Source organism: Geotrypetes seraphini, chromosome 9, assembly GCF_902459505.1.
Source record: "Geotrypetes seraphini chromosome 9, aGeoSer1.1, whole genome shotgun sequence".
Lineage (NCBI taxonomy): Eukaryota > Metazoa > Chordata > Amphibia > Gymnophiona > Dermophiidae > Geotrypetes > Geotrypetes seraphini.
In genome coordinates, this window is record NC_047092.1 from 124,183,857 (window position 1) to 124,201,088 (window position 17,232).

At 43.2% G+C, this 17,232-nt stretch overlaps 1 protein-coding gene across 1 annotated transcript in view; it reads left to right on the forward strand.

The window, feature by feature from the left end:
- Window positions 1-17,232, forward strand: part of INPP5D (inositol polyphosphate-5-phosphatase D) — a 377,227-nt gene that overhangs the window by 164,361 nt on the left and 195,634 nt on the right. The window contains exons 7-8 of the mRNA XM_033958845.1: window positions 8,362-8,442; window positions 12,053-12,124. Of these exons, the coding sequence (XP_033814736.1) occupies window positions 8,362-8,442; window positions 12,053-12,124 (153 nt within the window). The remainder of the gene's footprint in view (window positions 1-8,361; window positions 8,443-12,052; window positions 12,125-17,232) is intronic.

A 17,232-nucleotide genomic window follows, 5' to 3' on the forward strand; every position in this document is an offset into this window, starting at 1 on the left:
AGGTGGGGCCGTTGGACGATGGGGATAGGAAGGGAGTGATTAAGGAGGATAAAGAGGTAGCTGAGAGGTTGAACACGTTCTTCTCGTCGGTTTTCACGAGCGAAGACACATCTAATATACCAGACTCAGAGGAGCTCATGAGTGGGGAACAGGCTGAAAAATTAGAGCACATAGAGGTAAGTAGGGAGGATGTCCTCCAACAGATAGACAGGTTAAAATGCGGCAAATCACCGGGCCCGGACGGGATCCACCCAAGGGTTCTGAAGGAACTAAGACAGGAAATAGCGGACACAATCCAACATGTTTGCAACCTATCCTTGAAAACTGGTGAGGTGCCAGAGGACTGGAAATTGGCAAATGTCACACCCATCTTCAAGAAGGGATCGAGGGGTGACCCCGGGAACTACAGACCGGTGAGCCTGACTTCAATTATAGGGAAGATGGTGGAAGCTATGATCAAGGACGGCATTTGCGAGCACATCGAGAGGAATGGCCTACTAAGAACAAGCCAGCACGGATTCTGTAAGGGAAGGTCGTGCCTAACGAACCTTCTGTACTTCTTTGAGGGGATAAGCAGTCGGGTGGACAATGGGGAGCCCATAGACATCATTTACCTCGACTTTCAAAAGGCTTTTGACAAGGTGCCACATAAAAGGCTACTTAAGAAGCTGTGGAACCACGGGGTGGGAGGGGATGTGCACAGATGGATCAAGCACTGGCTGTCGGGCAGACAGCAGAGGGTTGGAGTAAAGGGTCAGTATTCTGACTGGCGGGGAGTCACGAGCGGTGTGCCACAGGGATCGGTGCTGGGGCCTTTACTCTTCAACATATTCATCAATGACCTGGAAAAGGAGGCAAAGTGTGAGGTTATAAAATTCGCAGATGATACCAAACTGTGCGGCAGAGTTAGGACCAGGGAGGAGTGTGAGGACCTACAAAGGGACCTAGACAAGCTGGAAGACTGGGCAAACAAATGGCAAATGCGCTTCAACGTGGACAAATGCAAGGTCATGCATATAGGGAAAAAGAACCCGTTGTTCAGTTACAAATTAGGGGGGGTATTGTTGGGAGACAGCAGACTCGAGAGAGACTTGGGTGTGATGGTGGATGCATCACTGAAGCCATCTGCACAGTGCGCAGCAGCCTCGAAAAAAGCCAACAGGATGCTGGGCATCATAAAGAAGGGCATAGCAACCAGAACACGGGAAGTCATCATGCCATTGTATCGAGCGATGGTGCGTCCACATCTGGAATACTGCGTTCAGTATTGGTCGCCGCACCTCAAGAAGGACATGGCGGTACTTGAGAGAGTCCAAAGGAGAGCAACGAAAATGGTAAGAGGGCTGGAACACTGCTCATACGCTGAGAGGCTGGATAGGCTGGGGCTCTTCTCTCTGGAGAAGAGGAGGCTCAGGGGAGATATGATAGAGACATTCAAGATCATGAGGGGCATAGAGAGGGTGGATAGGGACAGATTCTTCAGACTAAAGGGGACAGCAAATACGAGGGGGCATTCCGAGAAACTGAAGGGAGACAGGTTCAAAACAAATGCAAGGAAGTTTTTTTTCACCCAAAGGGTCGTGGACACTTGGAATGCGCTACCGGAGGAAGTGATCAGGCAGAGTACGGTACAAGGATTCAAACAGGGATTGGATGGATTCCTGAGGGATAAAGGGATCGTGGGATACTGAGGGAAAAGGAGATAGAGGGGTATAGATAGAGGATTAAGTGGGGGTAAGGATAGACTTCCATCTTTTTTAAGAGTGTGTTATGAGTGTTCTAATTATAATCACAAGGAAATTATTTTAGCAAGGCTAATGTATCTTGCAAACTGCACTCTGTTTTTGCAGAACTGTCTTAAGAAGCAGATTCAATTTTTTCTGTGATGTGCAAACCAGCTATTAATCATGATCCCTCAAATTCTCTAAATGGCATCCATAGTTAGGCATGTAATTGGGCACACAGTTACAGAATAGGGCCAGTTGCATGTATAACATAATTAACTAATTGGCATTAAACTGGTGATAAATACCAATAATTGGTATTAACAAGCTCTAAGCGACACTAATTTGCCATTGACCACATAACAGACTTATGTCATAAGAACATAAGAACATAAGCAATGCCTCCACTGGGTCAGACCTGAGGTCCTGGACCTGTTGGGCCGCCGCGTGAGCGGACTGCTGGGCACGATGGACCTCAGGTCTGACCCAGTGGAGGCATTGCTTATGTTCTTATGTTCTTATGACATAAGTCTGTTATGTGGTCAATGGCAAATTAGTGTCGCTTAGAGCTTGTTAATACCAATTATTGGTATTTATCACCAGTTTAATGCCAATTAGTTAATTATGTTATACATGCAACTGGCCCTATTCTGTAACTGTGTGCCCAATTACATGCCTAACTATGGATGCCATTTAGAGAATTTGAGGGATCATGATTAATAGCTGGTTTGCACATCACAGAAAAAATTGAATCTGCTTCTTAAGACAGTTCTGCAAAAACAGAGTGCAGTTTGCAAGATACATTAGCCATGCTAAAATAATTTCCTTGTGATTATAATTAGAACTCATAACACACTCTTAAAAAAGATGGAAGTCTGTCCTTACCCCCACTTAATAGCTATCTTGGATTCTAATAAATGACTTCTGTTAAATAAAAATAATCAGAAGGAAGTTCTGTAAAGGCAGGTACAAAATTATCAGATCTTGGAATCTGACTTTTCCTAACCAGCCTGATCTGATCTGTGAATCAGCAACAGGAGCCTGAACATTACTAATAATAGAGGGGGGGAGGTTGTGGGTTCAAATCCCATGCTGCTCCTTGTGACCCTGGCAAGTCACTTACATTACATTACATTACATTAGTGATTTTTATTCCGCTTGTACCTTGCGGTTCTAAGCGGATTACATAAGAAGAGAACTGGACATTTCCAGGATGGTACATGACAATAGAGAATACAGTTTGAGGATAGAGACTTAATAACAGAATGATAGTAAAGACTTAATAACATCGGAAGATGTTTTGGACGGCAGTGTTTTGGTTTCTTGGGGGATGGGGTGAGGGAGGTTAGGTAGATTGTATATGCTTTTTGAACAGTAGTGTTTTGATTTCTTTACGGAATGTCTTGAGGTCTGATGATGTGGTTAACAATCTGGTGATGGAAGGTTCGAGTTTTGCAGCATGTGTTGCCAGGAGGCTATCATAAAGCTTTTTGCGGTGAGTACCCTTGAGTGGTGGGTATGTGAATGATGTCTGTGTTCTTCTTGTTCTGGTTGGAAGGTTACGGTTTAGGCGGTCATTTAGGTAGGTGGGTGCAGTACCGTTAATTACTTTGAAGAGTAGACAGTATAGTTTGAATTGAATTCTGGCTCGAATCCACTTAATCCACCAAAAATATATACAGGATCTGAGAAAGAATTAAATAATCTCGCAAAATACCTTTCTCACAAAAAACTTTAAAGAATTCTGCTTAAGAGTTCTTTAAAGTTTTTGTGAGAAAGGTATTTTGTGAGAAGTTACTTAATCCCACATGGCCCCAGGTACATTAGATAGAGCATGAGCCTGCCAGGACAGAGAGGGGAAAATGCTTGAGTACCTGAATGTAAGCCACTTAGACTATAAGTGGTATATAAATACTACAAATAAATATAGAAATTGAAAAGGAAATGATCTCTCCAGGACAAAGAAGTGATGATAATTGTGAAAAGCAATATGAACAGTAAAAATTATGTAACAAGTGAGCATCAACATGTTTTGGAACTTGTACATGGTACTGCAATCTCAAAGAATGCATAAAAAGAAGAAAACATATATCCTGTAGCTTTAGGGTGTGTTATCAACATGTAAGTTGAAATCACCTGTAATAAGCATCCTGGGAAATCAAGAGACAAGGTCAGCAATCAGCTGTCATAACTCCTTTTTAAGTTGCCAGAGACTATGTTGAAGCATGCAAGCATCATAGAAACATAGAAACATAGAAAATGATGGCAGAAAAGGGCTATAGCCCACCAAGTCTGCCCATTCCAAATACACACCCCCCTGAATTCACTCCCTTAGGGATCCTACGTGAGTATCCCATTTTCTCTTAAAATCTGACACGCTGCTGGCCTCAATCACCTGCAGTGGGAGTTTGTTCCAATGATCCACCACTCTTTCGGTGAAGAAGTACTTTCTGGAGTCGATATGAAACTTCCCTTCCCCTGATTTTCAGCGGATGCCCTCTGGTGGTCGAGGGTCCCATGAGACAGAAGATCTCATCTTCCAACTTGATACGTCCCGTGATGTACTTAAACGTTTCAATCATGTCTCCTCTCTCTCTTCGTTCCTCAAGTGAGTACAGCCACAGTTTATTCAGTCTTTCTTCATACGTGAGATCCTTGAGCCCCAAGACCATCCTGGTGGCCATTCGCTGGACCGACTCAATTCTCAGCACATCATGAATCAAGATTTCCCCATCCTGATGAAGTGATAGCGAAACGTGTCGGCTAAGGGGACAGAAATCATATATATAAAAGCTAAGTTGGCTTTATATACATACATAAAGTACATTACATAGATGAAATAAGTAAAAAGAAAAAATTTGTTAAAACATCATAAATTCTAGGTTGGGATTAATGAGGATCTTACCACCATGAGTTATGCTACTCGGGTGGCTGTCTGAAAAATCCCTGAATATCTGAGCATTGACGTATGCATAGTTAGGCTCACTATAACACTGGTTCTTTATCACTTGTGGAAGTTATATATAACTCCTTTGATGCATTCCTCCTGGGTAAAAGAAGGCAATAAAGCATATGAATAGCAACTGTTACTGGAATTTAACCAGCACCAACAGAGTTTCAAATTACTGTAGTTTGAATATTTCAAAGGCAACTGAAGTAACTGGAAAGATGTAAAAAAAAAAAAAAAAAACTTAAGCCTCCTTCTTATCTATGAAGTGGTGCTGAAAAGGTCTCAGCCCAACCAACCAACTTTTTTGCCATTGTAAATGAAAAGAGTGTTATTTTATTTTAAGTGCCAATTTGCAGAAATGAAATTCTATGTTTTTTGACATTGTTTCAGATCATTGATTGAACAAGCCAAGGAGAATTGACCTCAGGGAATTCACAGAGAAGAAAGTCCAAGAAAAAAAAAAAAAAGCAGTGTGGAGCAACGATGATCCTGAAATGGACTTTAATGAAAGACTCAAAGTTCCAAATGCACAATAAAACATTCCATATAAAGATAAAATAATCCACATAAAAACCTATAGGACCTAGTCCGCTGATAGCACAGGACCCAACACGGTCCGCGTTTCGACAAAATGTCTTCTTCAGGGGTCCTATGAATGAAGTATTATGTAAATGACAAAAAAGAAAACTCTATGATAGTGGATCTAAAGCTGTGTGAAACATCATGCACGAAAATTATAAATATGTGTAGTGTGGTGCAAGAAAAAATAAAAAATAATAATAAGATAGGACTGGTGAAATGATAAATTAATAAAACTAAAGAAAGTGGATGAAAAAGAAATAACAATAATAAAACTATAATCTCAGAAAAGGTGAAAAATAAGGTTATATCAATACAAACCATAGCAAAGTGAAATGGATGGCCATATTATAATATATACACGTACAGGAAATATGTGGCAAACTACATAGATAAAGACACAAAGAAATCAGAAATGGAAAGGAAAAAGAACTATGCAAGATAACATGCATACCCTAAGAGTCCTATGGTGGTAGCGATTTAAGGATATGAAGATGCTACTGGAGGAGGAGATCCCGAGCAGCGGCGGGCCTTGCTTGACAGCTTCACGAACCTGGAGAGGATAGCCAACTACTGCGAGAACAACTACATCCAGGTGGGAAGAGGTTGCAGCTTTTTGGTCCCTTGGAAGCCCCCTTGGGATAGAGATGCGAATGCTGCTTGGAGGAGAGCCTTGGCACCCAAGAAGAGGATGGAAAGAGAGCAGTTTTAAAGTAACAAAATGCAAACCCTGAGATAATCCGCGAATCTGTGCTTCAGTCAGAGGACGAGATGGGCTTTTTACCTTTCTCTTCCATGCTGCTGAATCAAATGAGGTGAGGAGTCTATATTGGTGAGTGATTGCATACTTATGAGCATTATGTATATGTGACAGGGAAGTTTTGTAAACTGCATGAAGTAATTAATGAAGTAAGTCAGTTGTTGTTGGGAAATTATGCCAATGTGTTTTAAATAAGATACGATTGAAATATAAGTGAAAGCTTGGGAAGGTTTAACATTAAAATAATTTTAGGAACTACAGAGATAGAAGTATAGTGAGGCGTGGGAAGCGAGAGAGAAAGGCTCGCAGAAATGACAGTATCATAGCAACTCCTCGCGCACCGTGGGACACCCCCTGTTGCCTCGGTCTCCTCCCCCCCATGCCACCCAGCCCTTCTGTCAAATTTATGAACCTATTGTGGCCCATAAGTCAAAAAGTTTGCCCACCCCTGGCCTAAGCTGTTGGTCAAAGAAATTCAGTAATGTTCTGTTTAGAAGGCTATGGATGGTGCAAGGAAAACGCAGCAACCCACTATCCTGCTTTCATTTTCATCAGATTGAGAAGGGAAGAAGTAAGCCTTTCCAGGTCCTGTAGTGGGTGCTGATGGTCATAGTAATGCTTCTGGCATTTCATTATAAGTAGCTATTCCTGAGGGATCCAATAGTGGAATTCAGAGTATCCCCACTCTGAGGGAGTAAACCTCGCACTCTGAGGACCCTGAGCTGAGCTCCAGCAGTGTGTATCAGGCTAGTGGCGTAGAGAGGTTGAAAGGCGCCTGGGGTAGTGATGCCCCTCCCCCGCCATCTTCTCCGCTCCTCCTATCCGCTCCTTCGCTGCCCCCTCATTCTGTGCATGCACACCCTTTTCCTTCCCCCATACCTCTTTAATGTTCACGGCGTGAGCAGCAACCCCAACCTTCTGCTTGCGCCAGTATCGGCTCTTCCTCTGATGGCACTTCCTAGGCGCGTGTCCAGGAAGTGACATCAGAGAGTTGCAGCAGCAGATTGGGGTTGCTGCTCGGACGACAAACATTAAAGAGGGAAGGGCTGCATGTGCACGGTAGTGGGGAGGGGGAGGAGTGGGGTGAGCAGAGAGGATGATGAGTGCCGGTGCCTACACCAAGATAGCGCCTGGGGTGGACCGTCTCCCACTTACTACGCCACTGTATCAGGCTCTTATCCAGAGGTACCTAGTTATCTGGAAAGATAAAAAGGTGTAAAGGAATGAGCTGCCTTCCTGAAGCTCTGGTCCAGGAGTCCAAAAGAGGAAAGAAGAAACATGTAAGGAAGAGAGATTTAAACATTTTGAGAAACAAATATGAGGGTTGTCGGGGAACCAGGAAGCTCAGCACTGGTCCAAAGGGAGCTTAAATTTCAGAAGCAATGTGAGGGTCTCCTAAGAGTTTGTAAGCAAGAATCTGAAATTTCCATTCTGCCTGTAACTGTGCCATGTGACAGCAACATGACCTGTTAAATTTTGCAGCTGTTTAAAGGTTTCCAGGTGTATTAATTATTTTATATATCGCCTATCAAAGGAGGTTGTCTAAGCAGTTTTACATTCAGGTACTTAAGCATTTTTCCCTATCTTTCCCGGCAGGCTCACAATCTACCTAGCATACTTGGGGCAATGGAGAATGAAGGATCAGATTTTCTAAACAGCAATGGTATTTTAGGCACCTAGCTCAGTAAAAAAACAACGTTTAAACAATGTTTTTAACCGAGTTTCAAGGCACCTACCAGCACCTCAAAAAATCAGTGCCTGAATCATGCCTCCATAGGTGCTTTAGGCCACTTAATGCCACTGTAGGTGTGACTAACGCCAGAAGTGGCGATATGTGTCCTAAAGCGCCTATAGAGCTGCAATTCACGTCAAAGGTAGGCACTGGATATGTAAGCCTGGAAAACCCTGGCCTACATTTCTAGCACTTACCTTTGAAGGAGGCGCAATTCTGTAACCGATGCCATCACATGATTGACACGCAATCGGCGGCTGCTTTTAAGGTGGCTGCTGCCAATGGCTCCAGTTAGAGAATCTGGCCCAAAGTGACTTCCCCAGGCTGTAGTTCTAGCAAGTAGGCAATGAGCACTAATGAATGGACATCCCTAGAATTTAGAAGAATACCCTAAAGGGGGAGGAGGGGTGTTGGGTAACATGTAATTTAAATCATAAAGAGAAACAAATGGTTTTGTTTGCTGAGTTTAGATTCTTAGTCATTAGCCTTGTTCAACTGTCATTTGTTCCCAGCTACTCAAAATTTTACCTCTATACAATTAATAATGCTGCTGAGTAATTTTGAGATGTAAATAAAATTTTAAGTGTTTGAATGCTATGTGTTTTGATCTTTCTAGTTACCCACTGAAAATAACCTGACGAACACTGTGACAAAGTTAAGTCAATTGATTTCCCTCCTCTCTTCAATTGAAGACAAGGTATGATGAAACCTTCATGTAAACACTCATCATATACTCGTACACCAGTGAAATGCTGTCTTTTTGGAGGAGGCCAAGGCACTCCACCCTGGCCCCAGCAAAATTGTGCAGCAGCCGTTTTAAATAATTGGGCAGCCGCCACACAGCATCAAGAAGGTCTGCCCCCAAAAGTCTTCATTCTACTTCCGGGGGCAGGCCTGCTCCTTGACGATGCATGGCGGTAGCTGCCCAGTTAAACCCTGGCAGTCGGGAGGGTGGGCAAGCAACAATTTTGGGGGAGGCCATGGCCCTGTGGCCTCCCCTGTTCCAACGCCTATGCACCAGGGTATAGCAAACTGTGTGATGCGGCTCACTAGCGTGCCAGGGCAGATTCCAGGTGTGCCACGAGATGCTAGTGAGGAGGAGAGGTGCCGGCACCAGCTGACTGCTTACAGGATGTGCCTCTTGTGGCGAGAGGCACATTATGCAGGCTGTCAGCCTGTGCCGGCACCCCTCCTACTCGCCGGTGTCTCTCCTCCATCAGTAACCCCTACCAGTCTAGAAACAGGCTCAGGACTGCAGCTGGAGGGCCTATGGGCATGTGCGAATGTCAATGTGATGATGTCACGCATGTGCGTGATGTCATCATGTTGATATCCATGCACTTCCAGATGCCCTCCAGCCATGGCACTGTTTAATATGCTGCAGTGTTAAATAGTTTGTGGGACACTGATATACACCATGATGATTCATCTTCATCCATGTAATCATTCTACAGAATCTCCCCATTTATTTCTTTGGATTAACAGATTAGTGGACTTTATTTTAATTCACTTATCTTTCTTAAGCTTATAGCTGCCAATAGCCAGGGGCATTTTATATGCGGCGTTCGCCATTGCCGGCTTTCTCAAGGACAGCTCTCCTATTGCTGCATCTGTTGTTCCTTCCACTTCAACTATTGGTTGGAAGGAATAACAGATATGCCAGTAGGGGAGCCATCCTTGAGAAAGCCAGCAAAGGCAAAGGATGCCTATAAAATTCACCTGGTTATCGGCAGCTATAAGCTTAAGAAAGATACGGTAAGTGAATTAAAGTAAAGTACATTAAGGCTACATAATAAATTATACAGTATATAAATATATATACTTGTGTATATATATATATATATATATATATATATATATATACTGTATATAAAATGCAAAACATTTATAATGGACTAATGATGAATGAGGTGTATAAAGCATAGGGCTATAAGAATTTTGAGGCCAGAGTGACATCACTGAAGTCCGTAAGTGGGTTATAAGTGAATAAGAATTCAGAGTACTTTATGGGGTATTGGTATTGAGGATACTCTGGATTAAATATTATAAGCCTAAAGGTAGATTGTTATAGGCATGAGCACATACAAGCTAGTGTAAATGCTGACATCTGGATTGGTAAAGAATGTACATACATTATAGTATTTTATAATGTACACACATAAATGTGTACCCCGCCTTTGCTCTGACCATTTGCAAAGTATACACCATCGAATACATATTATCAAAGAAATACTTTATGTGGTGCTGAACATTGGGTGCATCTTCCATGCCAAATTATTAGCATAGAAAAGTATTCCAATGGATGCAAGGTGCTGAAACAGGACAGAAATGGCAGATCTACACGAAAAAACACCCGCCCATTTATATAATACCGCCTAAGTGTTTTCTCATGGATATGCAAAGAGGGAATGACCATGGGAAGGGCATAGGCATGTCAAGGCCATTCCCTTAAAATGTATGCAGTGTTATAGAATAGTGCAGATCTGTACCCAACTTGCCTGCCAATATTTACACCTGGTTTCAGTTGGTGTAACTCCATGTGATCAAAGTTTGATGTGGATCCTGGCTCTGTGCACTATTTTATAAAGAAACCAATCCTGGAACAAAAGTTATTGAAAACCGTTTAGCACAGATTTTTTTCAGCTTTGAAATTTGAACCATATACAGTATGTGCTGAATCTAATCCAGTATGACTAGAATTCCAGTGTTTACCTGTGTACATACCATTTAAATCTAGGCTGCTCCGTAGAGAAGTGGAGGGGCATAATCAAAAAAAAACGTCTAAGTCCCCTTTTGGCCTAAGTCCTTAAACGTTCAAAGCGGAAGCAGGGAAAGTGTCCATAACCAAAGCAAACGTCCTAGTTTTGATTATGGCCTGCCTCTACTAAACGCCCAGATCACCACTACATCTAAAAGTACACCCCCAGGACGTCTACACTTTTTGGCCATAATGAACCAAAAAACGCCTAAGCCCCAAACGTCCAACAGAAGGGCTTTTAGGCGAAGGAGGAGCCAGTCCTTCGCCTAAAAGCTGGATTCTATAACCGGTGTCTGTCAAAAACAACACCGGTTACAGAACCACCCCCACAACGATCCAGGCAGGAGGGTGCCCAAGCCCTCCTGCCATGTCAAAACGCGACCCCCCCCCCCCCCGACAACATCGGGGCAAGAGGGAGCTCAAGCCCTCTTGCCCAGCCGACTCCCCAACTCCCCGATGATATCGGGGCAAGAGGGAGCCCAAGCCCTCATGCCCCGGCGATCTTGCCCCCCCCCGACTCGAACTGGCCAGGAGGGAGCCCAAGCCCTCCTGGCCCCGGCGACACCCCCCCTACGATTTAACGGGTCAGGAGAGAGCCCAAGCTCTCCTGGCCCCGGCGACCCCCCCTCCGATTTAACGGGCCAGGAGAGAGCCCCCCACCCCCACTACATTATGGGCAGGAGGGATCCCAGGCCCTCCTGCCCTAGATGCAACCCACCTACCCCCAATGACTGCCCCCACAGAACCCCCGATCACCCCCCCGCCGACCCGCAACCCCCTGGCTGACCCCACGACCCCCCCACCCCCACCCCCCTTCTCCATACCTCTTAAAGTTGGCCAGACGGACGGGTGCCAAACCCGCCCATCCGGCAGGCAGCCAACTCCAGAATGGGCCCGGATTGGCCCAGCCATCCCAAAGCCCCGCCCACAGGTGGGGCCTAAGGCGCCTGAGCCAATCAGAATAGGCATCTCTCCTGCCGCAGGTCACAGCAGTTCTGGTAGAGGAGTGATGGCATCGCGGTAGGGGAGATGAGGCATCTCTCCTGCCGCGATGCTTGCGGTGGGTAGTTGCCGGCCGCTGAACTGATGGCGCCAGCGGCCATCAGCTCAGCGGCCCCTTTTTCGGCACTTAGACCTGGTTTGACTTCGTCTAAGTCAAAAAGGCCAAGTGCCGACTAGGCAACCTGTGAAATGTTTTGGTTATACCTGTTGTACGCCTAGGTGTAGGTCGGCCCACCTCCTGCCCACTGCCCACCCTTTCCCCTCCTCTAAACACACCTCTTTTCTCTCTGTGCGTTTAGTGTAAGGGGAAAGGCCTAAGCTGTTTTTAGATACGTCTAAAAATCAGCTTTGGTTATGGGTACTTGGACGATCAGGCTTTTTGATCGTCCAAGTAGCCATTTAGGACACTTTTTAGACTTTTTTTAAATTATGAACCCCTTACTCTCAAGTGCATTTTAAATAAATATTTTAATCGCAGGCATATCTATTAATATTTTTTCACTTTGATATTATTTATTACAGTAAAAGTGTTCCTTTCTTCTTACAGGTAAAAGTAGCTTTAATTGATGGCCCTGATGTAACTCATCGGCGCTCTCTCATCCCACCTATCACCTTTGAGGTAAACAAGCATTTTTGCTACTCAAAGTCCAATTTAAAGCATAAAATGGTAAAATAATCTTGCTACAGGTATAAGATCCTTTATCCAAAAACTGAAATTTGACACAAACTGAAAGTAGTTAATTGCATGTATTTCTCCTGATCTCTGAGCATTTCAGGTTGGAAGGCTGGAAAATGGCTGTTTTTGGATGTTTTTCTCTTTCGATTATGAGTCCCAAAGTGTTTATCTCTGTCAATAGCTCAGAAAGTTGAGGTACTGAAGAAACTTGATCATGGTGTGTCTGTATAACAGCTGACTGAAAAATATGGTGTGGGAACAACAACCACATATGACTTAAAGAAACAGAAAGATAAGTTGTTTAAGTTTTATAGTGAGAGTGATGACCAGAAATGAGTGAAAAAAAGAAAAAACATTGCATAGGGCAAAAATAAAGATTTAGATCATGTGGTGATTGAGTGGGTTCAGCAAAGAAAGTATGATCGCATGCCATGGACTGATTTGATGGCAATGAAGCAAGCCATAAAATACCATCAAGAACTGAACATTGATGGTGAATGTGATATTCAGAAGACTGGCTGCAGAAATTAAGAAGCGCCATGGTGAAAATGCTCCTGCTGATTATGAAGCAGCTGAAAGATACATTGATGAATTTGCTAAGAGGATATCTGACGGAAGCCTTAGTCCTGAATGAATTTACAGTTTGCTACTGGTGCTTTGTTCCTAGAAAACCACTGAGAACAGCTGATGAATGAGCACCATCTGGTTTTAAGGACAGGGTAACTGTTCTTGCATGCTGCAGGCACACACAGGCACACACAAAGATGGCAGTGATTGGAAAAAGCCAACATCCCCAATATTTAAAAGGTGTACGTCATCTACCTGTGGACTATTATGCTAACAAGAAAGCATGGGAAACCAGAGAAACATTTAGGCCTAGATTCTTGAACCGGCACTGATCTTCTAGGCACTGGTAGGTGCCCATACCGCCATTAAAAACACTGTCCAAATGGCGTTTTTAACCCAGATTTGAGACTCATTCTGGCACCTAGAAAATTGGCATCAGAATCACACCTACATAGGTGCTTTAGGCTGCTGAATGCCAAAGTAGGTATAGCCAATGTTGGAAGTGGCGTCAGGTAGCCTAAAATGCCTACATAAGTGCAATTCATGCAACGATAGGTGCTGGAAATGTAGGCCTGGAAAACACTGGCCTATATTTCCGGTGCCTTTTGCATTGGCACAATTCCAAAACCAGTACTGATGCATGTTTGACACGCAACCGGCAGCCATTTATACGGTGGCTGCCCAAATTGGCGCCAGTTCGAGAATCTGGGCCTTAGTGATTGGGTCTATAACCACTTTGTGCCAGCAGCAAGAGCTCATTGTAGAGAAGCTGAACTGGAAGAGAACTATGAAGTTTAACTGGTTCTAGACAACTGTTCTGCACATCCACCTCAAGAACTTCATGTGAAAAATAGTGCATCTGCCAGTTAACATCCACCCAATGTGACATCCTTAATACAGCCTTGTGACCAAGAAATTTTACAATCCATGAAGACCAAGTATAAAGACTGTTTTCTAAATAGCATGCTCAATGCAATTAACAGAGGCCTAAGAATTCAAGACTTTCTCAAGGAGTTCAGTCTAAGGATGCCATTTATGCTCTTGCCAATGCCTGGAAAGATGTAACAAAATCAGCATTAAAAAAATGAACATAAGAACATAAGAAGTGCCTCTGCTGGGTCTAACCGGAGGTCCATTGTGCCCAGCAGTCCGCTCATGCGGCGGCCCGACAGGTCCAGGACCTGTGTAGTAGTCCTCTATCTATACCTTCTATCCCCTTTTCCTTCAGAAAATTGTCCAATCCCTTCTTGAACCCTAATACCGTACTCTGTCCTATCATGCCCTCTGGAAGCGCATTTTAGGTGTTCACCACCCGTTGGGTGAAGAAAAACTTCCTAGCATTGGTTTTGAATCTGTCCCCTTTCAACTTTTCCGAATGCCCTCTCGTTCTTGTAGTTTTCGAAAGTTTGAAGAATCTGTTCCTCTCCACTTTCTCTATGCCCTTCATGATCTTATAGGTCTCAATCATGTCCCCTCTATGTCTTCTCTTCTCCAGGGAAAAGAGCCCCAGTTTCTCCAGTCTCTCAGTGTATGAAAGGTTTTCCATTCCTTTTATCAAACATGTCGCTCTCCTCTGAACCCTTTTGAGTATCGCCATATCCTTTTTAAGGTACGGCGACCAATATTGGGCTTGGCATAAACTTTGGCCATCAACAATGTTCAATGAAAACCTATAGAGGAAGACTTTGACGTAGAGAGTGACATGGGAACCATTGCCGTGGTAATGGGAAGAACTCCAGAAATCCCCCAGGAATGCTGCAGGAATAGTAACCTTTCTCACGACATTCCCACAGTAATAGGGAAGCATCTGCTACTGCTACTGCTGCTGTTTATCCTCTCACCTGACACCGATGCCCCCACTGCTGAGGCAACCATTGCTGCTTCTTTAGACTAACAGCAGCAACGGTGGAGGCAAAACAAAGAAAAATCATCACGAGCCCTTTCTCTTCCTCCTCGCAGCTGCCGGACCTGCCTCCCTCCGACTGCATTTCCAGTTAACTCACTCTCTTCCTAAAGGCTAGCAGAGCTGAAGCTTGGTGGCCATTTGGCAACCTACCAAAAACACTGATGGGTTTATGGTTGCTAGTAACCTCAGAAATTTTGTTAGTGTTGCTGAATATCATTGTTTACATGGCCAACAGGAAGATACTAGGCTGGCAAGTTAAGTATTAAAGTACCTCCATATATTTCCAGAATACTGCAATTGTCATTCTGTTGAATATGTTGTTATTCTATACATTATTTTGATTTTATGGGGGTACACAATTCCCTGGAGTAAATACAGTTCTTTTTTTTTTTTTTTAAGAATGGTGCTTATACAAGGGGAAGCAGTGTTCTTTTTAAGCTGCGCTAAACATCCAGTATCTGAATTTTGCTCAGAGTAGCTAGTAGGGAAAGCATGCAGAGTATGGCTCATGAAATTCTTTCTAATAGAAAGTTTTTGCTCATGTCAACTTGGTCCTGGTGTTTGTTTTTCTGTGCGCAATGCAGAACCCAGGCCAGCATTCCTCACGAGTTGTACTTTTATTGATGTTCTTTAAATCAAAATAGAAGTTAAAACTCCTCACTAAAGTCTTAAAATGTTTATTTACAATACCTTAAGCCAGGGGTGTCAAACTCAATCACATTAAGGGGCCGAAATCCAAAACACAAGTTAAGTCGTGGGCCAGACCTCACCCAATCTCCACCCCAGACCCGTCCCCATAATAGTACTAATTGTAACACCATTTTTTCCATTCATTTTTCATATACACACACAATATAATCTTTTTTAAATTTATTTATTTATAAGTTTTCAATATTTACAAACCAAGTAAACAAACACTTGTACAGAAAGTGAATTAGTCAGAATACTACTTTGTACAATGTAAATCATACCTTAATACCATTTACAAAGAAAATTTAAAAACTAATAAAAAAAATTTGTGACTAAGTCGCTCAAGTCCTCAACCTAGGGTTCCAAGTTACACATAGTTGAAAAATAAAGGAAAATATACTATAATATAGCAAGATAACTACAGATAATGTTGAGGTAGGCGCATCTCTATAACTATTGAGCACTTGATTTTCCTTCATCTAGCCGGGACATTGCCAAAAAAGCACTTAATTGTTGGGGTTCAAAGAAAACGTATTTAACTGAACGGTGACAAATAATATACTTGCAAGGATGTCTCAAATAAAATGTTGTCCCCAGTGAAGTGACTCCTGGTCTCAGGAGAAGAAATTCTCTACGACGCTTTTGAGTTTCCCTTGAAAGATCAGGAAACATTTGAATTTTACACCCAAGAAATTCTTTCTGTTTATTTTTGAAGAAAAGCCTCAATAACCACATTTTATCAATCGAGAGTACTACTGTTAATATCATCATAAATGGTATAGCAATATCTCTGTCTGATGTTTCCAAAATTTTTGATACATTTAATGGTGCTTGATCAGTTACTTTAATCTGTAGTTGATTCCCTCCTTTATTAGGCAAATAATATACGTGGGGAAAAAGATGGCAATGTTTCCTCTGGAATTTGTAGAATTTCCACAGGTATCTCCTAAGCATCTCCCTAGGAGTTACCATCATTAATCTTGGGAAGTTAATTAATCTCAAATTATTATTCCTTGCATTATTCTCCAATGTTTCTAACTTCTTCCTAAGATTCACTTGATCTTTAAGAAGGGACTGTTGTACTTGCTTAGTTAATGATAGTTCCTGGTCAAGCTTCTGAACACACACGCAGTATAATCTTATTAGCAGCACATAATGGTTAACCATAAAATTAAACTATACAAAGCACACTGTATGTTTCTCAACATTCATTCCTACCAGAACACAGATAACCCCTATGCAAATACGGGACCAAAAACTAAAGGTACTAATATATACAAACCAAACCCTAAGATGCAAGACTCTGCATGCAGTACAACTCCAGAGAAAAAGAACCAAAAGCATTTCTTCCTGAACAGTGCAAAATACAGACAGCAGATGTAAATTCTCAAACTTGACACAATTCAATCACTAAATTCAAAATAAAATCATTCCCCCTACCTTTGTTGTCTCCCTCCCTCCATGCTATGCCTCAACTAGGTGTCTCCTTCCGATGGGTATCCTATTTTCTGGCCGACTCCCGCCTGGCCATTTTATGCAGCCCGTGGTGCAATACCCCGTTGTTATCTTCTGGCCGGCTCTCTCCTCCTCACTGCTGCAGTGTGCACAAAGCCGCGAGCAGTGGCTCCGCACGCATCCTGCGCCTGAACTGGAAGCTTTCTCTATGACGTCACAATGTCGGAGGGAATGCTTCCGGATGAGGTGCAGGATGCGCGAGGAGCCACCACCGCTGTCAGCTTTGTGCACACTGCGGCAGTGAAGAGGAGGGAACCGGCCAGAAGATAATACCTGGGGCATCGCACCGTGGGCCGCATAAAGCGGCTAGGTGGGCCTTGAGTTTGACATCTTTGCCTTAGGCCCATAAAATTGCATAAAATCATCTTTCTGC